At 37.4% G+C, this 27,256-nt stretch overlaps 2 protein-coding genes and 1 long non-coding RNA gene across 3 annotated transcripts in view; 1 reads left to right on the top strand and 2 right to left on the bottom strand.

Moving 5' to 3' along the window:
- Positions 1–1,953: 1,953 nt before the first annotated feature.
- e2f7 (E2F transcription factor 7) lies at positions 1,954–15,014 on the bottom strand. The gene is made up of 13 exons (XM_079869502.1): positions 14,858–15,014; positions 13,915–14,013; positions 13,542–13,844; positions 12,546–12,690; positions 11,452–11,673; positions 7,953–8,111; positions 7,718–7,855; positions 7,469–7,639; positions 7,258–7,327; positions 6,774–7,065; positions 5,533–5,704; positions 5,127–5,449; positions 1,954–3,122 (listed from the first exon to the last, which is right to left on the bottom strand). Exons 2-13 carry the CDS (start codon positions 14,011–14,013, stop codon positions 2,973–2,975), a joined length of 2,244 nt encoding a protein of 747 aa, XP_079725628.1. The 5' UTR covers positions 14,858–15,014; the 3' UTR covers positions 1,954–2,972.
- Positions 15,015–17,464: 2,450 nt separating this feature from the next.
- The window catches only part of cog5 (component of oligomeric golgi complex 5), a 77,032-nt gene continuing 67,240 nt past the window's right edge, over positions 17,465–27,256 (bottom strand). Inside the window, exons 18-22 of the mRNA XM_079870024.1 lie at positions 26,547–26,784; positions 25,060–25,136; positions 19,949–20,075; positions 19,508–19,587; positions 17,465–18,519 (exon numbers count right to left, since the gene is read on the bottom strand). Coding sequence (XP_079726150.1) covers positions 18,408–18,519; positions 19,508–19,587; positions 19,949–20,075; positions 25,060–25,136; positions 26,547–26,784 — 634 coding nt within the window. The 3' untranslated portion in view covers positions 17,465–18,407. The remainder of the gene's footprint in view (positions 18,520–19,507; positions 19,588–19,948; positions 20,076–25,059; positions 25,137–26,546; positions 26,785–27,256) is intronic.
- On the top strand, positions 25,666–26,526 carry LOC307157980. The gene is made up of 3 exons (XR_013821157.1): positions 25,666–25,779; positions 26,085–26,212; positions 26,343–26,526. It is a non-coding gene; the product is annotated as an uncharacterized lncRNA (long non-coding RNA).

Here is a 27,256-nt window from a genome sequence, read left to right on the forward strand (position 1 = left end):
TGCCGCATACTGGATGTTTTTCCCTTTTCACACCATTCTTTGTAAACCCTAGAAATGGTTGTGCGTGAAAATCCCAGTAACTGAGCAGATTGTGAAATACTCAGACCGGCCCGTCTGGCACCAACAACCATGCCACGCTCAAAATTGCTTAAATCACCTTTCTTTCCCATTCTGACATTCAGTTTGGAGTTCAGGAGATTGTCTTGACCAGGACCACACCCCTAAATGCATTGAAGCAACTGCCATGTTGATTAGATAATTGCATTAATGAGAAATTGAACAGGTGTTCCTAATAATCCTTTAGGTGAGTGTATAACTTAACAGGAACGTTAGCAAAACATTCCTAAAACATTTCTGTTAGCTCAGGTGGACATCAATAAAATTGACCAACAATGACCCCAAAAATGATTTGTAGCCTACATTTTTAAAAACCTAAATGATTCAGAATAAACATAAAATATCAAGCCAAGCGTCATTTAATTGAAAGGCTTTTCAAGCAGAACTTTTGTGAAAAAGAAGTTTGTTAGGTTCAAACAATAAAATAGGTGTTAAAATTAATCATATTGCATAATTTGATATTTAAAAAACACATTTTGGAGTTTTATGTGACATAAGACAGCACAATAGAAGTAGGCTGTCAGTTCTTCCAGTTTCTTCATCCAAGCCTTCAGCTGGAATGCACATTACAACAAACTTCCTTTAGAAGGAATTTATAGTGAACGGCACAATATTGGAAAGAAAGAGGGAATGAAAAACAGATGTAGCTCTCAGTCCTTCCTTCTTATATATGGTAAAGTTGGACTCTGGCTGAGGGATGGCATGTGTGTGAGAAATTACACATAAGATTTGCTTATTTAGGTTTCTGACGCTTTTTACCCATGAAACTGAGGAGCCGGTGGAGGAATGCAGTGTCGTTCAGACGGACTGTGAAAAGGTGTTTTCTTTTTCAGAGATGCCATAGAAGAAGAAAAACCTTTTTAATGAACAGAACCATTTGTTTTTCTTAGTGTGAATAACATTATAAAGAACCTTCTGTGAAATGGAAATATTCCATGCATGTCAAAAGTTGTTAATGGAACCATCAAAGAACCTCAAGGCTATTTGTAAGAGTTTGTTTACTCAGATATGACATTCTTCAATATTCTCCAAATGTATTCACAAACATTGATTGATTTTGTGTCATTTTTGGTTTCAGACCTGATTATTTCTGAGAACTCGACCGTGTTGCTGAGCTTTACAGGCCTGTAAATGGTGAAATGCAAGTTATTGCTGTTCATAAAGGGTTTATTGAGATGATAAAATGGGTTTCCAGGTGTATTTGTGTGTAAACAGCATTAATGAACATTGACATGTTGCCAAGCGGAGTACTGTGCTGGTCTACACTAGATAATACAGACCACACGCAGACTCACTACTAATGCTCACACTTACTGATTTAAACACTCTTAAGCTTAGGTATTAAACTTAAAGGGATAGTTTTATAAACTTACAAACCCTTATGTTGTTCCAAACATATGTTGTTTCTTTCTTGCTGAACACAAAAGAAGATATTTTGAAGAATATGGGTAATGAAACAGTTATTGGACCCCATTGACTTCCATTGTATTTTTCTCTCTCCATACTATGAAAGTCAATGGGGTCCAATAACTGTTTGTTACATAGTGTACCTTCAAATATAGGACTTATGTAAAGAAACTGGCAGACAATAACAATTTATTTTAGGTCCAATTTAACCTTTTAAAAGACCGTTATTAGCAATTCAATGAATTGCATCCAAATACAGATGCATTAATAAACATTGTGATTGTGTTTTAAATAATATTAAGAAAGATTTTGGCCTTTGTATCCGAGATGTTTCATGGGAAATCAATGTTATTCATGAGTCTTTGTCTATGCTGCCATCTTGTGGTCGCACAAGCCTGTGCAGTTTTCCATTTGAAATCAACTGAATTTACCAAATTTTACATATATTTATTTTGTATGACATGTACGACACCTGCGTCCATACATAAAAATGATTAAAAAATACATCTGACAAACACAAAAGCACCATACAGAATCATCAGTGCAGCTCTAAACACATTCAACAGACAGAAATGAACATGTTTACAAAAATACTCAATGCTATACGAGTTACAGTATAATAACTGTAAAAATATACGAATTACACCCTGTGGTGTAAAGCTCAATCCAAATGTAACTCCTGTACGCTTCCAAAAATAATTTATTACTAGTCTAAGAACAATTCATTCACAAACATACTTTGTTTTAAACAGTACAGTACTGTGATAGTTCCGCTTTGTTCCAGTGATTGCAGATCATATTCACCGGTTTATTCAAGTATGTATTGGTTTCCTTTTCATTTCAGACGTAGCACCTCAAACTCAAGCAGAAAATTACAACCACTATTTTGTTCTTTACACCCCAAACACACTTTTCTACTTATTCATTCTTAGTGGTGAAGGCATCATGTAACAAACACATTTCTAAGGCATGTCGGCTTCACCAATATGGCACTTTTTACAATCAGCAAAATGCAAACGAACGTACTATTGTAGCAAATGTGTGGTTTTCTCTCAGAAGCCGATCCAGACTTAATTAATTTTCACATTTTTAAATACGTAGTGCTAAAAACTGGATTGACGATTTTAGCTTCTGGAAATGCTATAATAAATAATAATGGTAAACAAAATCATTGGTAGGATATCAAATAAACGACAAAATACTATCAGAAATGGTGTGGAGGAAAAACAAATCGAGCCACAAAAGGGCGTGTAACCGAATATCACACTAAAGACCCGGAGTGGGACTTTAGCATCTGTAATAATCTGCCCTCTTATACTGATGTTAGTAAACAGGAAATGTTCATATACCAGAAATAATTCAAGTAAAAAATTTGCTGTGTAATGCTGTCTTTGGCACTGTAGCACCACAGAAGCCTGAAAACCAATGACACGAATGCAGCGGCTAATTTAATTGGCTGCGGTGTGTCCGATGTCCAGCCTCCTCTGGGCGGAGCCTCTTTTGCGCGCCGCTGGTTGGCTGGTGAGAGACCCGAAAGCTCCAGGTGTCTCAAAGAAAGATTTGCGCACCAGCAACGCTTCCTTTGGTGTCAGAGGAGTCTGAAACAGCAGAAGGGAGAAGGTCACAAACACTATAGAAAATGTATTGTTTGAAATACTTAGCATTTTCATATTATAACAGTATTGATGCACCGGAAAGATCTTCTTTTTTTTAAACCCAAACTAAATTGAAAGTTTTCATTTAGTTTATTTAATAACCAATCACATTTATGTAAACTGAGTTGTATATAAACATTTAAAATGCACGAAAGCCAGTATTAATATCAAATTTTTAATGCTATAATTGTATCGCTGTTGAAACATACATTATATATTAAAGGGATACTTCACTGATTAGCATTAAAGGGATAGTTCACTTTGAAATTAAATGTTGGTATGTTTTAGCTTACCTCAAGGGCATCCAAGATGTAGGTGTCTTTTTTTCCGCAGTAGTTTCAATTTTGATATTTTTAGGTCAAACCGTTCTTGTCTGTCAGTCATTTAATGCAGGTCTATGGTCACTATCTCAAAGAGCATGCACAGAGTCCAAATTAAAACAATTCCCCATCGTCCAAATTAAACAATTCCCCATCGTAAGTACACATTGACGGCCTAAGACACGCAACGAGCGGTTTGTGTGAGAAAACGAACAGTATTTATATCGTTTTTACCTCTTATAACACCACCACGTCCAAGTGATTGTGAAAAGCGCTATATAAATAAAGTTGACTTGACTTGACTTATTGTTTTACAAATGTTCTCCAGACTGGTGCATAGATATATACACTAGATGTCACCTTAAAGACATTCGTTCCAGTGAACTGCCGTAGCCAAGGCCTAGTGTATATATATATCTATGCACCAGTCTGCGTACACGTCACACACCAGGATCGTGTCTGTGTATAAGAGCTAAAAACGATATAAATACTGTTCGTTTTCTCACACAAACCGCTCGTTTCGTGTCTTAGGCCATCAATGTGTACTTACGATGGGGAATTGTTTTAATTTGGACTCTGTGCATGCTCTTTGAGACAGTGACCATAGACCTGCATTATATGACTGACAGACAAGAACGGTTTGATCTAAAAATACCAAAATTGAAACTACTGTGGAAAAAAAGACACCTACATCTTGGATGCCCTTGAGGTAAGCTGAAACATACCAAAATTTAATTTCAAAGTGAACTATCCCTTTAAGCTTTGTATCAGTAGAAACCCGGTAGTATTTTCGAGTGACCGTGCTTCCCTCCCTCATGTCCCCCTGAGACGAGAGATTTCTGGATTGTGTGTCTGGAAATAAACCTCAGATGACGCAAAAATCGTCATTTAGCTCATCAGAGGCTCTTGTGTCCAGAGGCGAGAGACTCTAGCCAGTAGGAGGAGCTCGTCCCGCATGTGTTCAACCCGCCCATAGGGGGATCTCACCATAAATCTCACCATTGGGCGGCAGTGGCTCAGTGGTTCATGTAGATTGTCTACAAACCGAAATGTTGGTGGTTCAATCCCCGGTTCCACCTGACCAAGTGTCGAGGTGTCCATGAGCAAGACACCTAACCCCAGCTGCTCCCGACGAGCTGGATGGCGGAATATTTCATGCTCTAACGAGCTGTAAAGAGGAGAGACGATGGGTTCACGCGCCGCTCGAACTGAGGCGCTAAAGCGATCTGTCGTCGCACATTAAAGAGTGTCAAACGTTTGAATTTCGTGATCAAATTGACTGAAGTTGAAAGCTTAGACTCTGTTTCATATGAAAAGTAAACAACGCACAAAACGTTTAGTGTTAGGATAATGTTTAGTGTTTTGTTCACGCATCGACTGAATACAACATGAACTAAAAGATCTCAGTTCAGACAAAACCACACATAAATGAACTGACTGGTGTGTGTATGTCAGATCTTCCTAGTGCAGTTTATGCACACTGTGTGCATGAAATAGACGCTTGACCGTGTACACATGCCATTGGAGAAGCGCTAATAAACTTCAAGGATTTCAGGCTTTCCCGTTTCAGCTGAAACCGAATATAAAGTTTCGGAGCATCACTACAAACTGTGTGCAGTACACTGACCTGTGTTTGTGCCGGCTGAGGGCTCTCTTGTACTCGTGGTCCCTGTGGTGAGAATGTGGCCACTGGTATTCTGTGCCCATGATGCTCAGGGGTGTTCAGTGTTTCAGACACATTAAATGTCCCTCCTGCCATCACAAACTGGGCTGGTGACAACATGGTGGGCATGCTGAAACTCAAACCGCTGCTGGCAACCCCCTCGGCGCTGGAGGTGGGCATCGTACCTGTTATGAGTGGTGACGGCACCAAAAAATATGGCACAGCTACAGCTGGCACACCGCCTTGTGTATGTCCTGCTGGCATGAGGAAGTTCAAACCGTTCAGACCTACAGAAAAAACATTAGAATGAGCGTGCAATCTGAGAGTATGACATTCACTGGTGGTCGTAGACACTCGGGTTTTCCCGTACCTGCTGTGTTTGGGACATAGAGGTAATGAGAGGACATGAGGGCATCTTTGGGACTGGATGTTCTAGCGTCTTCCTCATTCACTGGCCCAAACGAGGCCTCGTCCCACGGGGAACCTTCTCGAGAGCAGATCGGAGACCTTCTGGCACTGGAGCGAGGACTCTCCGTCTCACCCTACAAGACATTCACACATGTTAGAGATCAAAGTACAGCTTTCAGAATTATAATAGAGCTGTTGACACTATTTTATAAAAGAAATATGCCACTCAAGGCTGTGCATTACAGTCATTTCACCATGGTAAAATCTGTACCTGTATGTAGATGCATATAATCAGATACAATATGAGCTGATGTTAATTTTATTGCAAACATGCTAATTATTCAAATTTTACCTAATTTATTATTTTATTGCATTAATGTTTTTATTATTAATTTCTTTGATTGTTCTTGTTTTTTGTCCAGTTTTTTTCAGCTGTTTTTAGAATCTGAGCTACATTTTGTGCATGAAATTTGCTTTCCAAAAAGTATTTAACAAAAAAATTAAACATTTAATTTTTTTTTTAAATATATTTTTAATATTAAAATGTTCTGTTATTATGTTAAATACTTCAAAGCATTAATTGCTTTAGTTTTTGTCTTTTTTTTTTTTGGTAAAAATAACCCACAGAACTTTTTAATACGCTAAAATATGTATATCAGGGTTAACTTCAAATTCAAGGACCTTTCAAGGACTTTCCAATCCAATACCCTCAAATTCAAGGACTTAATGTGGGGACACATTTCAAGTGAGAGCAAGGTTACATCGTGTTACCTTGTAAGATACATTGTTACAGTTTTCATGTGTCAAACACAACTATGCAAAAAAGCTATTTTTTTCTCCGTTCGTCATGGCAACGTACAAAGTACGTTACATGGGAAACACTTAACGTAATGTATAAATGCACGTAACTAGCGTAAATCAAGCAAGCTAGTATGCATAGGCCACGAAGTGTTGGCGAAATAACACATTAGCAGACCTGAGGGAATAATATGGAGTTTTTTCCAGAAAACTTATTGCACAAATTAAATTCAAGCACCAGTATCTATGTATGTTTATTTTCAATAACTTTCCAGAGACTTGATTTCTTTTCCCCAGATTCACAAACTTTCAAGGATTTCAAGGACCCTTGGGAACCCTGGTATATGCATGTTGATGTGGATGAATACATGTATGTAAAGTTTTAATCAGGCTCATAACACTCACCGTTTCACTTTCTATGGACACAGAGCGTTTGCTTCGTTTAGCTGCCTGATCATCTTCCTCTTCCTCCTGTCTCTCCCTCTTCTTTGGATTTCCCTCCCTGTGGCCTGAGACGGGTGACCTCTGGTTGATGCCCTCTGGGACGTGTCCGCTGTACACCATGAACAGGGGTGTTTGTGGCAGGTACGCTAACTGGTGAGGAGCGAACTGGGCTGAAAAGGGCAGTGACGCAAACGGGCCGTCAGACTGAAGAGGCACTGCTAGTCCCACAGCGCTTCCTGAACAGGCCTGAACACTGCAAATACAAATTTTATAAATTTGATATAAACTTTAACAATGGTTCATGCATCAGCTCTAGGGTTTGAACCTACAACCTTTCAGTGCCAGGCTCAGATCTTTACCCAGTGCACCACAGAGATTGTAAATGACCAAAGTTTGAAATATGTGGAAATTTATGCATATGCAAATTCTGTACATGTGGACTCACCTGTCTCCAAACTGTAGTTGACACACTGCAGCGCCGTTCACACTCTTCCTGGAGTAATCCACCGGCTCGTCTGATAACACGACCATGAAAAACATCGCATTCAATTTCAGTTTCATCAAATTGTTGTTGGCTTATGCTTTTCCCCCTCTCGCTTTGGATTAAAGTGTCCGCTAAAAGCATGTAAAATGCTAGTGTTCTGCTCAGTTCTCACCTGTAGAATGTCTTTGAGGTGTGCTGGGGGCGGAGCTTATTCGTCTTTGATTGACAGGAGGGGTTGGAATGACCTGAAAGGAGGAGTGACGAGTCATCTTCTCCCGTCGTTCGCCGGTGCCCGTGATGGAGGCACTGATCTGAGCTTCTGAGACCCTCAAATCATCTGAATCTTAGATGAATAAAAGACAAATAATCACAAAATAATCATACCGAAGAGACTATTTTCCAGTGTTTGAACAGGACGTACCACTGCTGCTGTGAAAATCGGCAGGTCCGATCCATTTGAAGATGGGTTTACGGCTCTTCTCTTCCCTCACGTGAAGTTTCTTGATCAGATTCAGGCTGGTCAGGACATTAGCGATATCATACAAGCGTCGTACCTTAGCTGAACAAACACGAACGAATGGCAAATGGAGATTGTGAGCTACACTTAAATCAATAAAAATACAAAATATGAGAGCTCAAAATGATTGACGTCTTACTTTTATACTTGCTGTGGCTGGACTCATCCTGACCCTCCTCGATCAAAATCTTAGCAGCTGTATCGAGGGTAACGGTCTGTGTTTTGGACACCAGGAACAGCATGACAAACTTCTGGCTCATGATGCGAAGCGATTTATCCTTCCGTCTGCTGGAAGCCGCTGTATGAGAGAGATAAACCATGCTTACAACACTGTAAAACATGTGAAAGTTGTGGTTTCAGGAATGGAAGCACCACTCTTTAAAATAAAGGCCTTCAGAGAACCACACAGCAACTTAAGAAACAGTGAAAATGGTTCTTGATAACAAGAGGAATTTGGCGAAATGATCAGGGCTCCAGACTGCGACCAAAATTTGAGAGTGTGCGACTGAATTTTACATCCAGTCGCACATGTGCGACCAGTAAATTTCATCTCGTATAGTGTGTCATAGTGGGCGACAACCGACGTCGCGTCTGCGATGCTTCAGGACAAAAAGACTAGCATGTTTAATTTTTTAACGGTCCTCCATGACGGGTTCCGTCAAGAGTGTGTGTGTGTGTGTGCGCGAGTGAGTGAGCGAGAGTGAGTGAGAGTGTGTGCGTGAGTGTGTGCGCGAGTGAGAGTGTGTGCGCGAGTGAGTGAGTGAGTGAGAGTGTGTGCGTGAGTGAGTGTGTGTGTGTGTGCGTGCGCAAGTGAGAGTAAGTGAGTGTGTGAGTGAGTGAGTGAGAGCATGGTGTGTGTGTGTGTGTGTGTGTGAGTGCGTGTATGTGAGTGAGTGCGTGTGTACATATATGTGCGAGTGAATGTGTGTGAGACGGCTCGCGATGTCGTAAAGCAACGTGTAGTCTGACATGTTTCTTGTCCACGACATGACAAGATTTTTAGGAGTCAAAATCGTGTAATCTGACACAGTGACTATCGTAACAGACAAAAAAATTGTGTAATCTGAACCAGGCATAACTATAACTATGGTATACTGTGGTTATAAAAGTAGCATACACATCTTTTTCCAGCACTTCAAAACTATATCATATTTAAATGTTATTTTTAATGTGTTGACCAAAACATTTTTGTTCATCCTTTAAAGATTGTCTCTATTTATAAAACTGAAGGTTTCAAGAAGTAGGAAAACTCACACTTATTTAAAAAAAAAGAAAAAAAAAAAGACTAAATTACCATTGTAAACATGGTAAGGGCGCTTATTGGCTATTTTCACTCCCTAATATCTATTTTGTCACTCATTTTGCTTTTGAATTAATATTAAGACATTATGAATGATAATAATTAAAGTTAACTTTATCTATACACCTCAAATTAAGCTCAGTGCTTTGTCATCCCACAGTGCTACCAAACACTTTCTGTAGAACTTAGTGCTTCTGCCCTCAAATGTTAGTCTGGAGCCCTGTGATCTTAAAATAAAACTGCACCATAATTTCTGTACGTTAAGTCTATTTATTATCAAAGCATTTGTCTGTAATAGTTATTTAGGGGGAAAATGTGAAGGTGTGCCCCTAAATTTTCTGCTTGCGCTCCTAAAATTTTAAGTCAGGGGCTACAGCGCTCCTAATAAAAAAAGTTAGTCTGGAGCCCTGATGATGCTCCTTCAGTTTTAGCAACTGTGGCCGATGCCAGACTTGAATAAAGGATGAATGAATAAATTTGATGTGACTGGCAGGAGAAAATCAGAGATAGTGGAGATGAGGAATGGCATCAATGGCTGGCCGAGTGACTCCTGCCCTCATGACGGGACCGTAATAAGCTTTTGTTAGGAAGCAAAGCTGTTGCTTAGCGACAGCGGCCACATGGGAAAAGAAGCCAGTGAACACAATGACCACATTAGAGGTTCCAGACGAGGACAGCAGGACGTGAAACAGATTCATTTCTTTATCAAGTCATCAAACTCAAAGATATCCGTTCAAAAGCTTGAACGTAATGCACACCGCCCTCAATGTGCAATGAAACATGCAATTGTCTAAAGATTCCTGAATTAAGATTAAATTTGCATGTCAAGTAAACGTATATTGATTTAAAGATGTTTAGATATTTGTATGGGAAAAAAGGACAAAAATACTGAAGAAGATACATTTTGCAATGTATGCAACATTTAATGCAATGACTATATGAATTTAAGACCTTTTTAAGACTTTATAAGACCCGCAGAAACACAGTTTTTTAAACAACGGACAAACCGTGCCGATTTAAAATGTCAGAAATAACTAAATATTTATATATTGAAATTATTATTACAATTATAATATAATTATTTCTACTTTAGTAAAACATTTAGGGCACAAATTTTTTTACTATATATCCTAAAACCATGTCTGCTTAAGTTCCGCTATATATGAAGTATTTTATTACTGAATTGAATGTAGTTGCTTCAAGCGAAGGTCAACAGTGATGTGATTTAATCAGGTGAAACCTACGAGTGTTTAGCAGACAGAAACATGTCTAAACCTGCAGCTTCATCTTCCTCTCTGAATAATTAGCTTCCTCCTCAGCCTGTCTGTGAGAGCGTGGCACATTTATAACAAAGAGTCCCTGAGCTGGGATGGGATTACCTGTGATCAACACAAACACCTGGTAACTAGAGTTGTGAAGCCGGAGACGCTGTTAACAGGTGGCCGATAGATTAATAGAGCACAAGGGTAAGACACTAATAATGAAGTTAATGGGGCAACCATCATTATGGTTTAAACAAATAGGGAATGACATTTATTTATTTATTTATTTGTTTTTGTTTTTTTCTCTCTGGCTATACAAACCGTATTACAAGAACACACAAACAATTTCATGTAACATGTAACATAACATGTATAATAATTAACCAAAAAAGAAAGAAAAAAAGGTTTAGGCTGAAGCTGAGAGCTTATAGCGCCTAACCTTCTCACTTAACATACAAACAAACATTTAATTTACTCTATAACATCATAGTATAACATAGAGTGCAAACAAACTCATGATTTATTTTACTTGAATCACCCACTTAATCTATAAACCTCCAATCTCTATTCTTAGAAGCCTCTTAAAACTACTAATGGTTTGACACAATTTCAATTCATCATCTAAATTGTTCCATACATTCACCCCCTTTATGGAGATGGTCATACATCTAATATTAATTCTAACTTTCTTTTTTTTAAATATACCTCTTCCTTTTAATCTGTATTTGCAATCCCTTTTTTCAAACATATCTAAGATTTTAATTGGGAGCAAATTATTATAAACTTTAAACATAATCTGTGCAATTTTATATTCTACCAAATCATAAAACTTAAATGTTTTTAGTTTAAGAAATAAATCATTGGTGTGATCTCTGTATTTAGAATATGTGATGATCCTTATAGCCCTTTTCTATAGACATCAACCGAGCAAGTGCAATGAATCATTCAAATGACGGTATGCATCATGCAACTAGTCAGACGTTACCTTTTTTTGTGTGCATACTCTTTATAAATGCAAACCAAATGCTTTTAGAGGATTATGTGTGTGTGTGTGTGTGTGTGTGTGTGTGTCATACCGTGTGTGTTTTGCATGTGATGGGCGGCATACGGGCTGCTTCCTTCTCTCTGGTCCATCTGCAGATGGTAGCCCTGCTCTAGTCCCGCCTGATGGAGTTCCTGCAGGGTCTGTGGTAGCCTCGAGCGCCCGTGCCACACGTACAGGTTCTTAGCCATTCTGCTCACCAGCATCAGAGACTCCAGCACATTCACGATGTCGTAGATGCGTCGCCTCTCAACACCTGAGACGGTTTAGATCTCGGTGTCAGTCACTACATATTACGGTAACACTTTACATTTAGTTCACATCAACTAACAATGAATGAACAATCCATTTCAAAATTCAATACTTTCCAAACCTCTCTGTAGATACACCATATTTAAGATAAATGGTTCATATAGCATTGCATTTGGTATATAGTACTGTGATCTGTAAATATTCGTATTTTCTCTGTTTTGGTTTCATACATGATGAGAAGAAACCTAAAATGCTTTATAACCTCTGACACATGGGTTTGATACTGTAATCATGGTTTGATGTTGAATGAACATCAAACAGCAAAGTACAGTCTGATGATCATTTGCTCCTTTATCTGTTGCTGGTTTGAGTGGCACACACACACACTCGATTAGAAAGTTCAAAAGAGACTCGCTTATGGTAAAAGACAAAGAGATTTGCGTAATGAAAATGTGCGCCTTGAATTCATTCAAATATGTTCAAGGATCACTAAACTTCAGCCATGAAAACAGTCTGCTTGTACGATGAATTTATCTTTAGAAATTCTTAATTTTATATTTTAAAAAAACTAAATAGGGTCAATAGTCTGGAAAACACAAATATATTTCCATACATGTAAATAAAATTCCATACTTTTCCAAACTGCGTAGGAACCCGCATCTTATTTAATGCTCATTTCAACATTCACTAATGCACTATTAAAATCAAAAGTTGCATTTGTTAACTAATTAGCTAATGCACTGCGAACTAACATCAAGACTTATACATTTACTAACATTAACAAAGATTATAAATGCTTTAAAAAAAGTTCATGTTGGGTAATGCATTAACCATGCATATTATAATGATGGGGTTGATTAGGCTATTTTCTCTTACCCAAGCGAGAGGCCACCTCATCCAGAGAGATGCTCTCTGAGGTTTCAGGGTAGTCAGGGTACAAGGCCAGAAATTTCTGACACAAAAGACCCAAACTCTTCTGTTTGCGACTGGGTCTCCTCTCCGAATCGTCTAAAGCTTCATACTGAAATTAAGAGAGAACACAGTGGATAAAACTACAACTTCTGAACATATTTACGACTCCTTGTTTGTTAAAGGGATAGTTCACTTTGAAATAAAATTTTGGTATGTTTTAGCTTACCTCAAGGGCATCCAAGATGTAGGTGTCTTTTTTTCCGCAGTAGTTTCAATTTTGATATTTTTAGATCAAACCGTTCTTGTCTGTCAGTCATTTAATGCAGGTCTATGGTCACTGTCTCAAAGAGCATGCACAGAGTCTTATACACAGCCACGTTCAAGTGATCTGAGGGTGCGCGCGCATCCTGGTGTGTGACGTGTACGCAGACTGGTGCATAGATATATACACTAGATGTCACCTTAAAGACACTTGTTCCAGTGAACTGCCATAGACAAGGCGACATCTAGTGTATATATATCTATGCACCAGTCTGCGCGTACACGTCACACAGCAGGAAGCGCCCGCGCCCTCAGATCACTTGGACGTGGGTGTGTTATAAGAGGTAAAAACGATATAAATACTGTTCGTTTTCTCACACAAACCACTCGTTTCGTGTCTTAGGCCATCAATGTGTACTTACGATGGGGAATTGTTTTAATTTGGACTCTGTGCATGCTCTTTGAGACAGTGACCATAGACCTGCATTATATGACTGTCAGACAAGAACGGTTTGACCTAAAAATATCAAAATTGAAACTACTGCGGAAAAAAAGACACCTACATCTTGGATGCCCTTGAGGTAAGCTAAAACATACCAAAATTTAATTTCAAAGTGAACTATCCCTTTAAGTCGTGTCTTGCTAGACGAATAAATGTAAATGCACGTACATTTCAAAACATTACAATGATTTTCGTACCTGACACGAGTCATCGAGTTCTTCCTCATCCTCCTCCTCCTCTACAGCTTTCTCTTCATTTTCAATGGGTCTAAAGAGGGTTTTCTTCATCTCTCTGTCCCGGATATCTGGGCTGGCGGCACTGATCAGCATTTTCAGGTTGGCTGTCGGGGTCCAGGGGTCCGGATGGGCCCTCTCAGTGTGTTTAATAGGGGTTATATGGGTGATATCTGGGCTGGAAACTCTCCTATGTCCGCTCACAGCTGCCGTCACAGACTCACACTTCAGCGGGGTCGTTTTCCTTCGGTCCGTGCAGATGTTCTCCTGAAATCAGGGTATTAGTTAAACATCTCATGAGGAAGTAGATGCATTACCATACAATTTAAACACTTACTTTATGGTCATTCATGTTGACAGGATCATCTGAGCTTGTCTTATTCACTAGTGTCCTCACACTACGCAAATCCTTTAAAGTTAAACACTTCATCTCCATCTAAAAAAGAAAATTGAATCAGTTATAGTCAGCACATTTAGACTAATAGTGAACCAGCTCATTACTGAGTTATTGATATGAATGTTACTATATATGAATAATATTAATTTATTACATTATTAATATATAATACCAACAATCTGTAAAGCATTAATTTTATGTTTGTTAACTTATTAATTCATGATAGTTAAGTGTTGCCAAAAGTGATTTGTCCAAATTCTACTAATAAGTAAAATTACATTATCAGTTTATTACATATTATATTACTTATTACACTACTACTGCATTAAATAAGGAACATATGAGTAAAGAAAATACATATTAGCTACATGTTATACTACTACTGCATTAAATAAGGAAAATATGAGTAAAAAAAGTGATATTATATTACATATGATATTACTACTACATTAAATAAGAATCATATGAGTAAAAAAGTTATATTATATTATATATTATACTACTACAGCATTAAAATAAGAAACATAGGAGAAAAAAAGTGATCTGATCTGATGATGGTGGAAAGATTTTGGCGCAAATATCTTCACCAGTTGCCTGGTAACGAAACCAGATTCTCAAGGAAATAACATTAATTAAACGTTAGAAATCATTTATATTTATATTATTGTCACGATATTGTATATATTTTGTTTTACATTATACTGTAGAAGATCAGCAGCATAACATATAAATCCTCCCATATAAATCCTCTCTTTTTCTTATTATTTGAATACTGAAACGTCTGTCAGTAAAAATCAGATTTAAATTTAAGGAAATTAATTTAATTAATATTTATATATCATGTAACTTGAGTCAGATAGAAGATTTAACTCTATATTCTTACCTTAAACTCCGTCCTTGGGATAAAAAAAAATCCTAAAAACGTAAATAAATCCTGCGCAAATATGATCCTTCTTGTTCCTTCTTATCTGAACATAATTTTCTCTCTAAATCAGAAGATCTGAGCAAGTAATCTTCTTATTTCAGTCGCACTGCTGGTCAGGCGACTATGAATCACCCGCTAAAGCTTGTTTTCTGGCGCTCTGAAGAGCTGCACCCTCTCTCAGCCAATCACGAAAGCGATGTGTAAAAATACCGACGGTGATTGGCTGAACGAGGAGGAAATTCCTCAGAGCGACCATTGCAGCCAATCAGAGAGTCGCACTGACCAAGCCTGTGGGGGTTTGTTGGCGGGGCAGTGCGCGCGCTCTTATTGATGTGCTGCGATTAACAGGCGCGCCTTAAGTTTTCAAGCCTCAGCTGTGTCTCAGCGGGGACATAATTAATCGTCACACATAATTAATTGCCATTATATAAATGCCGAACGTCCCATGACAGCTTTAAATGACAAGCTCAGGCAAGAATAAAGGTGAGTTATACAGGTGGGGTTTTGGCGCGACTCAGGGTTTTCTCGCGGGAAAGTGTGTAATATGAGAGGACACCCCACTCCCACTAACTACCCCCACACATAAGGGTGTAATCTATCTAATAATAGCCTTAAGAAGTAAATAAATTATGTATCTGGCCGTCTTAGCAACTAATGTACCGGTAAACTGTCATAGTTGTCGATAGAAAACTAAGTAATCTGGAAAAACAGATCAATACCATATATTATTCATTCATATATAATGCTGCACGCGTCTTTGACTGATAATGTAACGTTACATTACAACAATTTCTAATGCATTCACTGTTTTATAGGTTTCAGGTTCATGTTTTTTTCCCTCACATATTTCAGTGGTTTTCAACTTTTAAAAAAAATTTTGTGTAAGGTATTTACACTGACTGCTTTTGTGAGAGCTGACTGAGTGTACAACAAGATGCAGGGTTAGGCTCCATATAAGATAATATTAATCTCCATTAAAATCTATATAAGATGTACAATATCTACAAATTGCTTTATGCAAAACCAATAAGTCTTGGGTGTGTTTATCAAGTCATCAAACTCGAAGATATCCATTTAAAAGTTCTAACACTCGCCACTGAGCAAACGAATAAATAGTTAATAAATATTCTGACTTGAGCCATTTGAGTGAAGTTAATGAACAATTATATTTAGTCATTATACAAAAAATATAATCTAATAGAATGACTGATGATTTTGTGATCAGATTGTTCTGGCAAATATTTGGGGCTTATATTTAATCATCGACTGATAATGAAACCAGAAAATGTCAGAGCTTTTTTCTTATGTACACTTTAAAAAATATGACAATTTAATTTGAATCATGCACATTTATATACCGGTGCTTTATTGTGAAATTTATTTTTTAAACAACAGACAAACAATGTAGATTTAAAATGTCGGAAATAACAAAATTATTAAAATATTGTAATTATTATATTCTTACAATTATAATATAATTTCCAAATTAGTAAAACTTTGCATAACTGAGGTACAAGATGCAGGGTAAGGCTCCATATAAGATAATATCAGCTCCATTAAAATCTATATAAGATGTAAATCATCTTATAATTGCTTATTTGTTTTACATAAAGTCTCGGGTTTGTTTGGGTGCATGTTACATTACATCATCTTCACTGTCATTTATATGTCCAGTTTAGTTATTTATATGAGGCCAATACACACATAATTTGTTTAATTCTTCAGTGAGCAGTTAGTCAAGTGGATGAATCGCATTTGCATGATTATGCAAAACTGGTGACGAAGAGAACACTTGCACACTTGCAAACCCACAGACAGCGCATATTAAACACCAGAATCTGAGATTGTGCCATGTAGGTCAAATAAAACAGTGTGGAAAGAGTGTAAGCTGGAGACAGACATGAGGAGGATTGCATGTCTCTGAAGAGGAGCTGAAGAGTCCGATCAATATTAAGAGGCAGGCCTACAGTTATACAGCTAACAGACTCATGTGATCACTCTCAAGCTGTTACTTAAAGGGTTAGTTCACCCAAACATGAAAATTCTGTCAGTAATTACTCTCCCTCATGTTGTTCCAACACCGTAAGACTTTCGTTCATCTTCGGGAAACACAAATTAAGATATTTTTGATGAAATCTGAGAGCTGGCTCACTCCTCCATAGGCTTCTCTGTAATTGAAACTTGCCGGCCCAGAAAGTTATTAAAGACAATGTTTAAAATAGTCCAAGTGACTACAGTGGCTCAACCTTAAGTTTATCAAGCGGCGAGAATACTTTTTGTGGGCAAAAAACCCCTAAAATAACGACTTTATTCAACTATTGATTTTCTTCTGTGTTTCTCTGAGTGAGTTCACGTAGTGTAACAGCGCAGCGCTTCTGGGTTGTACATCAGAACTGAGGCTCACTATTGGCCAGCATCACACATGACCAGCGTCGGCCAATAGTGAGCCTCCGTTCTGACGTTGTTACACTTCGTGAACTCACTCAGAGCCCCACACATAAGAAAATGAATAGTTGAAGTTGTTATTTTTGTTTTTTTGTGCACAAAAAGTATTCTCGTCGCTTGATAAACTTAAGGTTGAGCCACTGTAGTCACTTGGACTATTTTAAACACTGTCTTTACAAACTTTCTGGGCCGGCAAGTTATAATTACAGAAAAGCCTATGGAGAAGTGACACAGCTCTCAGATTTAATCAAAAACATCTTAATTTGTGTTGTGAAGATGAATGAAAGTCTTACGGGGTTGAAACAACATGAGGGCGAGTAATTACTGACAGAAATTTCATTTTTGGGTGAACAAACCCTTTAACATGTGCCCCTGACTTCCATTGTTATTTAAAAACTATGATTGTGATACATTCATGTCCTTCTTTAAAGTAGCATTGCCATTTTCATTTTAGTTATAAATAAGTTATAAATCAAACAGATTCAGACCTGAATGAGGCGCCTGTAAAGACATTCTTTATTCAACATTTACATAATGTGTTTAGTAATTCGTTTCTTTCCCTCTGTGGCACCCAGCAAAACAAATATTATTTATGAATATATGAAGAGTTCAGATGCAAAAGCCTCTAAGTGCCATCTGAAATTTTCTTCTAGAATGATAATTTTTATCAAGCTTGTATATTTATGTTCAATAATTTCACTTATATGGCAATGCAAATTACCTATTAATTGTCATTTAAGTGAAATTACTAAACTTAAATATACAAGCTTTATAAAAATGATCATTCTAGAAGAAAATTTCAGATGGCACTTAGAGGCTTTTGCATCTGAACTCTTCATATGTAGATTTGTTAAAAAGGTAGGGATTCTTATTAAAGCCAGTAGTAGTAACCAAACAACCCATTTAACACATACATTGTAAATTTTTGTAAATTTACACATCCGATTTGAACAAAACAAACAAAATGATGATGATAATAATAAAGACTTCTTTTGGTGGAGACGAGTGTATTATGATTAATTGTCTACATTTTTCTGACGAGACAGGGCTCTGTTTGCAGGTCCTATGATGCGCTTGTGGCCTTCTGCAGCAGCTGGAGCATGATGGGATACACTGGGGCAAACTCCTTCCCTTGCCTGGCTCGGACAGACTGCACATACGCCTCCAACGCCCCCCTGCAACAAAGGAAAGTCACACTTTTTAATTTCTTACTTTCGCTGTTTACACAAAAGCTGCTGTATTTCCTCCAGAGCACCAGCAGAGGACGCTGATGATGCACTGAGAAATGATTTCCTCTGGCCGGTTGCTTGGACTTGTCTTACAAGTTAGTCATCTAATTTTTTCTTCAAAACTGGTCTGGTATATTAGTCTAATTTGAATCAGAGAAGTAAGACTAATTACAATTACAAAGCAAATATTAATATTTATGGGTATTTGTAGATTTGTTTAAAAGGGTTGGGATTATATGAAATGCATCAACAAGACAAGTCTTAACTTGGCTAATTGCAAGTTAGTCAAACTAGACAGTCTTAACATAGTGGCTATGTTTATGCAACTGGGCCCTTGTCTGAATTTCTGAATTTTATAGTTCCCACACCTGGCTTTTCTATGATTAGGGATTATTAAAAATGCACAAAATGCAATTTCTAGCCAATGAAATATTTTAGAGCTGAGCATAACTAGAAACATGTATATTAACTTAAGAAATGTCCATGATTTTTTATAGGTCTGGAAATAGTAGGGAATTTTAAAGGTCTGAAAAAAAAAAAAAAAAAGTCATGGAAATAAATAAAAAAATCTTTTTTTAAGTCATGGAAAAAGACATGCAAAAGTCATGGAAAAATCTTGGGCATTTTCATAGTGAATATAAATATTTTTAGTAGGATATATGAATTGCATTTACTTTTTTAGAAAGAAATGGCTTTTTCTAATTGCAATTTCTATAAAATAATAGATAAAAACATTACATTTTGATGATTAAAATTCCCTGCTATTTCCAGGTTTTCTGTGATTGTGAGAACCCTGATATTTCTAGTTTGTTTTTAAATTACATTACTGAATATGAATGTAAGATGAGAAAACTAAACAACCAAGCTAAATCAAACGAGTGTTAGTATTCTTCCAGAGAAGGTTTATTGTGAAAGTGGTGGAATTGGATCTTACCTAATAAGTGTGAGACGATCCTTCTCTGATGGGTGGTCATCCAACCACTGAGAGTAGCGAGAGATCGACCACTCCGCTCTCTGTTTAGAAGGGAAAGCTGTATTAGTGGAACATAAGAGCTCTACAAATCCACCCATGCTAAAGCTATTTTAGAGAACCCTCATTTTTATAAAACTGCCCAAAATATCTTCATCCTTTCCAGTCCGAGCACTCAAATATGAGATGTGTCATTTAGCAGAAGCTTTTATCTAAAGCTGCTTACAGTCGGTCAATCACAGGGGCAGTTGCGATGGGGCAACTTGAGGTGAATTGCCCCGCTCTAGGGCATCGTAAACAGGATTTGACTTCAAAAACTTGCTAACACCCCGAACCTAAAACCTTAATCCTTGAGAATCTATAACCAAGAGGTTTCCATCCCTCTGCATTAGTGTGTGTGCGTACCTGATGTGGTGATTTGAGTTCAGCCGGGGCACGATTGAACAGAAAATGTAATATGGTGCTGTATGGAATCAAATCTCCCAGCGCTTGACTGCTAGTGATGTGCTCAGTCGTTTGGAACAACAGTGGCCTGAAACAGAGAGACAAATATATTCATATTCACTGCAAATCTCAAACCGGGTGTAATTTAGAGCCTGAAATGAATGCTGGAGATTTGGAAGGTTATGAAAAAATGTCCAATAAAATTCACCAAATGTTTGTGACATGCTAAAGTGGAGCTCAAATGATGTCCTCCAGTGGGTTCGTAGCGGATATCTTACTCACCGCCGACAAGATGAGAATCATATTTCAGAATCAGAAAAAACATCCCAGGTTCAGTGAAGTCTGGGATTCATTTTTGTGCTTGACTACAATATAATGAGATCGTAAAGTGAAACGTATTATTTTATGAGTCTTATTTTAAATGACTTTGATTGCAATGCTTTTTTTTCCCGAATGGAAAACAATGCAAGACTACATACTTTTTTTAAATTCGTTTTAGCGTTCACCAGCTGGAAAGCGTTCATCCGATCAATTAGGTAATAAAAGCACACTTCTTCTCAACAGCTTGTGCAATGCTTGAATACAATATAATGAGATTGTAAAGCATTCTCATTATATTATGAGTTTTATTTTGAATTATTTTATCTATTTTCATTTTAATTTGACCACTTCTGGAACAGGTGTAATGGTAAGTTTCTAGAAGCATCTTTGCGATGACGAATACAATTCCATTCATCAATCATTTAATCCTTATAATGTGATTTTAACATTATAAATGAATTGCTATGCTATAATATACATACTATCCTCCAATCACAGTAGGGAATTTAAAGATATGGGGGGAAAATATTACACACATTATTTAGCAATATGACACATGCAAGAGTGCTGTTTTTCCAAATATCAGCACGATTGCAAATGTGATTGATTTCATACAACAGTTCAATAAACAAAGTTAACATTGAATGACAATTTGTCAATATTGTCAATATTGATGCTTTTGCTCTATTTCGCCAATGAAAACAGTTCAATGCACGTGATTCAATGCGCTCTTCATTAAAACAGTTACTTGCTTCGTTTCTGAATGAATCAGCCGTTTTGAATGAATCGTTTGAATGAATGATTCAGTGACTAGGGCTGTCGTGATAACCACAACATTGTAATACCACAATACTGAGAAACCAACAGCAGAGGAATGCAAGAAAACATGTTTTCTTTTTCATAAGGCTATGCACTTCTTGTTTTACACTTCATGCATATGTAATGAATGCAGCCTCATGTCTCACACTCAAAGTTTAAAAGGATTTCAACACCTTGTTTCATTAATGAATGAATCAGTGTTTTTGAATGTATTAGTTCAATGAATGGTTTAATGACTCACTCAAAGACTGATAGCCTGTCTAGAATACTTTATGTATATCCCAGCCACTGCACTGGCCATTATTATTAATGGAAGGAGACGTATGTGTGTTTTCCAAGCATTAATGGCAAGGATAAATGGCACATATGAGATGTTTCTGTGTGTTTCTGCCTCATTTCTGCTTCGAGGTCTTGATTGTGGCATTTATTTGAGGTTTATAATCCAGTATTCCTATAATTCTTCTGTCTTTTATGAGTTTAATAAAGAACTCAGTCTCGTATTCTGTCCAAAACACACCGCACCATCTACGTCAGCTGACCTGTAAATGTGCAAAAACTGTTTCCATTGCAGTTTTGCGAACTATTTCTTTTTCGAATTGCCTGAAAAACCTCCTCATGCGAGCGTAAAAACTATTTCGCGCTAAATGGGAGTTTTTGCGAAATTAACGTGTTTCCATTGGGCGTAATTTCAATTTGCGCAATTTGAAGGGTAATGGAAAGCGATTACTGATTATGTTCTCGTTTGTTTCCATAGTTACTTATTAGTTTCACATATCTAGTTTACTTTCCTTTGTTCTACCCCTGTTTATATAGTCCTGTGTTTCAGTTGTTCTTGGTCAGATTTCGTTTAGTTCTCGTTTATACATTGTGTGGTTTGTGTTATTATCCTGTGCGTTCATTCAGAGAGTTTGGAACATTGTAAGTTATTAATATAGCAACAACAACAAAAAGAAAAGGTAATAATATCGCGATATTGAGCCACTCAAAATCACTGCAAGGGAAATTCCTTTAAAAGTAGGCCTGTTGTTACTATTTCATATTTCTATATTCAAAATTTTATATTTAAAATATTAATCTCATAACATTATTTATGCAATAGTATTTGCAGTGTAAATACATTAATACCACCTCTGAGCAGCTTTAAGATAAATATATCTAAATGTCACTTCACATGTCGCTTCTGTGCCACTTCTGCAGTGCTAAGATGGATTTTATTAACACTGATTTGATTTGATTTGATTGGTAACAATAGCCAGTTGTTCATTCTCATTAATAAAGTAAAAGTTTTCATTTACATCCATGTCTTCGTGAAAATTTGGTCCATTTTGTATATTTGAATTATAAATTAACTCAATACTGCACGGTATTGTGATACTTCAGCTGGTGTAGTATCGTAAGTAGGGCTGTCAAACGATTAATCGCGATTAATCGCATCCAAAATAAAAGTTTGTTTTTACATAATACATGTGTGTGTACGGTGTATAATTATTTTCTAGATATAAATACACGCACATGCATGTATATATTTAAGAAATATTTGCATGTATATACTGTGTATATATATTTATATTATTTTAATATTTAATTAATCGATTAATCGTTTGACAGCCCTAATTGTAAGATATGTTTATGGTGTCGTAGCAGCCCAAGCCTCTACAATAGCAATAGTAATTGTGATGTTTAAATAGCAAAAATTATTTTTCATGTGCTGCCCAAATCAACAGAGGAAAGGTCAGAGTCACAAGATACCTTCATGAATCAGCTCTAAATTTAAACACATCTAGAGGGCAACTATGTCCTCATATGAAAAACATTATTTACAAGTTGAACCATTTCTAGGAATCCTCAGACCAGGTTGAAATTTTCATCACTTCCCATCTCCGGTCCCTCAACAGTGTGATCAAACAAGACCAATATCTCCATATTAATAATTATCTCTCTACTTTAGGGCACTCTTTAATAACATATTTCCCCAGTGGACGTCAGACATCTTCAGACACACACATTGAGTAAAAAAATAAAGTTGCTAGTGGTTAATCAGGCCTTGCTCATGAGCGATCCAGGCACGGCAGCCGCTCTCAGAGCTGGCATAGATAGCTGAGGTTTAATTTGATTAGCTGTCCTGGAGAGACCTCACTAATGTTTATTAGACTGCCTGGAGGAAGTACAGAGAATGCAACCTGCCTGAATCAAACCTGTCAGTAAACATGAAAGTTAAAGTGTTCATAAAATGAGACATCAGTTCATAACTGACAACTTCCTCCATGTCCAAAAGAGTATTTTCAGCGAGAAACAAAACATTAACGCATCACTGTCACATTTACACACAATGCAGCTTTGCAAAGAGTCTGAAGCGGAAATACGGCTGAGCAAGTTATTATATCCTGATGAAAGATTACAAAACAACTAGGGGTGCACGATTCAGAAAATGTCACGATTCGATTCGATATCGATTTTTAGGCTCAAGATTCGATTCAAAAACGATTCTCGATTCAAAAAAACGATTCACAGTATGTAAAGGGGTGGGAATCTTTAGTCACCTCACGATCCGATCCAATTCCAGAATGATTCTTTATCTACTCCTCCCCCCTCCCCTCCCTATTAATTCATTAGTTTACATAGGTAATTAAGTACTTTTTTTTTTTAAATTACAAATTAAAAATTTTTTTTTTAAAACAGTTGTATGTTAAGAATTTTAAACTAATATAACTTCAAAACATACTAGTAAGTAGCAAATAATAAAGAGGAGCATAGAAACATAACAAACAAACAAATAGTGCTTTCAGTAGCCTATTTAAGATTATCTGAACGTTTTCCATTCAAGAACTGTGAGTGATTTTTCTTCATCTTTACTGTTGTTTTTTACTATGACATCAAAGACTGTGGGAGACCTGCATTCACGCACGGATCTCTTTTGAAATATAAGAAGTAAAGTGGTTTGTCCTGTCCGTTTAATCCCTTAAGACATAACTGGCTGTGTTTACGTTAATTTTGCACTAGTATATTAAACCACTTACACGGAGTCGCACAGCCGCATGCGCGAGCAATCTACACAAACAAAGCGCGCGTCAGCATTTGAAATTGAAAGCAGCCTCTGTTAGTGAGGTTCATATTTTAAATATACAAGTCCACTGCCTTCCAAACCACATAAATGATGTCTTCGTAGAGCATTTGTAAGGAAAATACCGAAAGGCGAGACAGCACGCTTCAAGTGTAACGTAACATCAAACAAAGCGCGCGTCTCTCACAGCGCATCCTGTGCAATGAAGCCTGTGAATGTCCTAGTAATTCGCTTCAACCTTTCCGAACTTATGACAGATTATTTTACGGAAAGTTTGAGTGGTGTATGTTGTATGTATGTGTGTGAGGAATTGGAAGAAAGCAGATTACGGGTGTTTCTAAAGCAAACTCAGAGTCATCGCATATCTGGTTAAAAACTAAGCTCAGAATCGATCCAGAATCGTTGGAGAGAGAATCGCGATGCATCGATGGATCGATTTTTTCTCCCACCCCTAAAAAGAACACTTTTTTTATTTTATTTGGAATAACGTGCACTTATAAATCAAGACCAAGAACATGGAGCTGTTATAAGCCAAACAACAAAGGAGCAATGTAAGGTGAGCATTCGAGTATATCCAGACACTGACTTCTCCTCAGCTAATCAGACGAGCATCTCCATTAATAACCTTCCTTTCTCTCTCTCTCTCACTGTTAATTAACAGCAATTTTCAGAGGGAAGACTCCAGGCGACCTCGTCGTCTCAGCGGGGGGAGGAGGAGAACGAAGGATAACACTAATTGAGAGCGTTTGTGTGAGAAATACACACAAAAGAATCACTCGGCGAGTGTGTGACATCAAGAGCTGAGTGCAGTCAGTCGAGGACAGGAAGATGAAGTCACCTGATATCATCCAGACTGTAAATTAAGACTCACCTGAAAGATCGCAGGAGACGATACGCCTTCCCCAAGTCTGACACCCGTCTGCAGAGAGGAGCCACGGCCAGCTCCATCTGTAACACATGCACATGGGATGTTTACTCACAGATGCAGAGGGAGTCGATGCTTTCTATATAGACACATAAGAGTTTAACAGTCAAACTTAAACATGGTGCCAACTGATCAGCGCCAATAGCCTCTCTATACTATCCTATCCTATCATGATGAAGCCAAAATTATATCTTACAAAAAAAACCACAACCTGATGTGAGTAAAGATGCCATATATTTAATTTGAGAGCTACAGTGAATTTCCAGTGAAGCTTAAATTTTGCTCTGTTTCTCACAGAAAGCTAATGTATAACATCAGAAGAATTCAAGACATCATTATTTTGGAGCTTGACAGCCCCATGTCCCATATACTTTGTGTTTTAGAGATGAAAGAAAGTTGGATACAGATCCGAAACAACATGAGAGTGAGTAAATGACAGAATTTTCATTTTTAAATGAATTATTTGGTCAAAGGCGCCATATATTTGATTTGAGAGCTACAGTGAATTTTCAGTGAATGCTTACATTTTGCATCGTTTCTCAGAAAGCTAACGCGAGCTCCAGAAGGATCACTTTTATGGTGTTCTGGAGCTTGACAGCAACAGTTCCCATATACTTACTTTCATGGAGGAAAGGAAGTTGGGAATGAATTTGAAACAACACAAGGGTGAGAAAATGTTCACTTTTCATACAAACTTAAACATGGTGCCAACTGGTCGACATATAACGCCGTTGCACTTCAGGAGACCCAAATTCGAGTCCCGGCTCGCAGACCTTTCCGATCCCGTCCCCCCCTCTCTCTCCCACCTTGCTTCCTGTCTACTCTATTCTATCCTATCATAATAAAGTCAAAAAAATTAAATACAAAAAATAAAAACAACCTGATGTGAGTAAATGTGCCGTTTGTTTAATTTGAGAGCTACAGTGAATTTTCAGTGACTAAATGCTTAAATTTTGCTCTGTTTCTCACAGAAAGCTAATGTATAACATCCAAAGGATTCAAGACATTATTTTGGAGCTTGACAGCCCCATTTCCCATATACTTTGTGCTTGAGAGATGAAAGAAAGTTGGATACAGATCAGAAACAACATGAGGGTGAGTAAATGACAGAATTTTCATTTTTAAATTGAAAATTTTTCTCAGATTCTCCTGGTTAAATAAAGGAAATAAATGAATTATTTGGTCAAAGGCACCATATATTTGATTTGAGCTACAATGGTTGGTGAAAGCTAACACGTGCTCCAGAAGGATCACTTTTATGGTGTTTGTTTTTGTCATTTTGGAGCTTGACAACAACAGTTCCCATATACTTTGTTTCATGGATGAGAGAAAGTTGGATATGAATTTGAAACAACACAAGGGTGAGCAGATGATGAATTTTCAGAAGACCCCTTGATTGTGAACGAGAGACGAATGACCCTCATTTTCCTCACCTGAGCAAAGTCTGCTGCCAGCCTCATCTTCCCGCCCTCTCCGAGCGGACGCAAGATGCTGGCATGGCGGATGAAAAGGGTGATGGCGCGCTGGGCGATATTCTCCGTACTGTCATACAGGAAGTCCAGACACTGCAGCGGGCGGAAGTAGTCATTCATCACGCGAGCAATGAAGCCCTGCAGCTCACGCATGTACAGCGAGCACGGCACGTCCGGGCGGCCAACCACGGGTAGAGGACTGGGTGCAAACATACACAAACAAAAGAGTAGTGGTACTATAATCCTGTAATGTGAGCATAGACCACAGCTACAAGCAACACCATTGATTTCCTCTGTCACATAATCAATATCACAAATCTGTCGCTACTGGAACTGCTGAGATACACAATGTGAAAAAAGGAAGGTTGTGTTAATGCCTTTTAGCAAGTAACAATCAGTTTTCCCTGATGTTTTTCCTTACACACATGAAGAAGCCATTTTTGTGAATCTCACTTTATAGTTCAAAACTTTTTACCTTAAAATCTAAATTTTAAAAATGTATGTCAGGATGCAATTATTTTCATGCTTTGATTAAGCACAAATCATTTCCCTTACCTAAATGTGTTTGTATGTCTTTTAAGTTTTTTTTAATGTAATTAATCCGTTTTTATTTTTGATGATTCTCACTACTGTAATAGAGCATTTATATAAGATTTGAATACAAATACTAT

This window comes from Squalius cephalus (genome assembly GCF_949319135.1).
Source record: "Squalius cephalus genome assembly, chromosome: 4".
Taxonomy (NCBI): domain Eukaryota; kingdom Metazoa; phylum Chordata; class Actinopteri; order Cypriniformes; family Leuciscidae; genus Squalius; species Squalius cephalus.

What these genes read in the sequence shown, in the direction of transcription:
- e2f7 (XM_079869502.1), bottom strand. Translation starts at nt 14,013, where the DNA reads ATGGAGATGAAGTGTTTAACTTTAAAGGATTTGCGTAGTGTGAGGACA. An exon ending in CGATTTTCACAGCAGCAGTG is followed by an intron (nt 7,640 to 7,717) that starts GTACGTCCTGTT and finishes TATTCATCTAAG; the next exon opens with ATTCAGATGATTTGAGGGTC. An exon ending in CAACTACAGTTTGGAGACAG is followed by an intron (nt 7,066 to 7,257) that starts GTGAGTCCACAT and finishes TTGTATTTGCAG; the next exon opens with TGTTCAGGCCTGTTCAGGAA.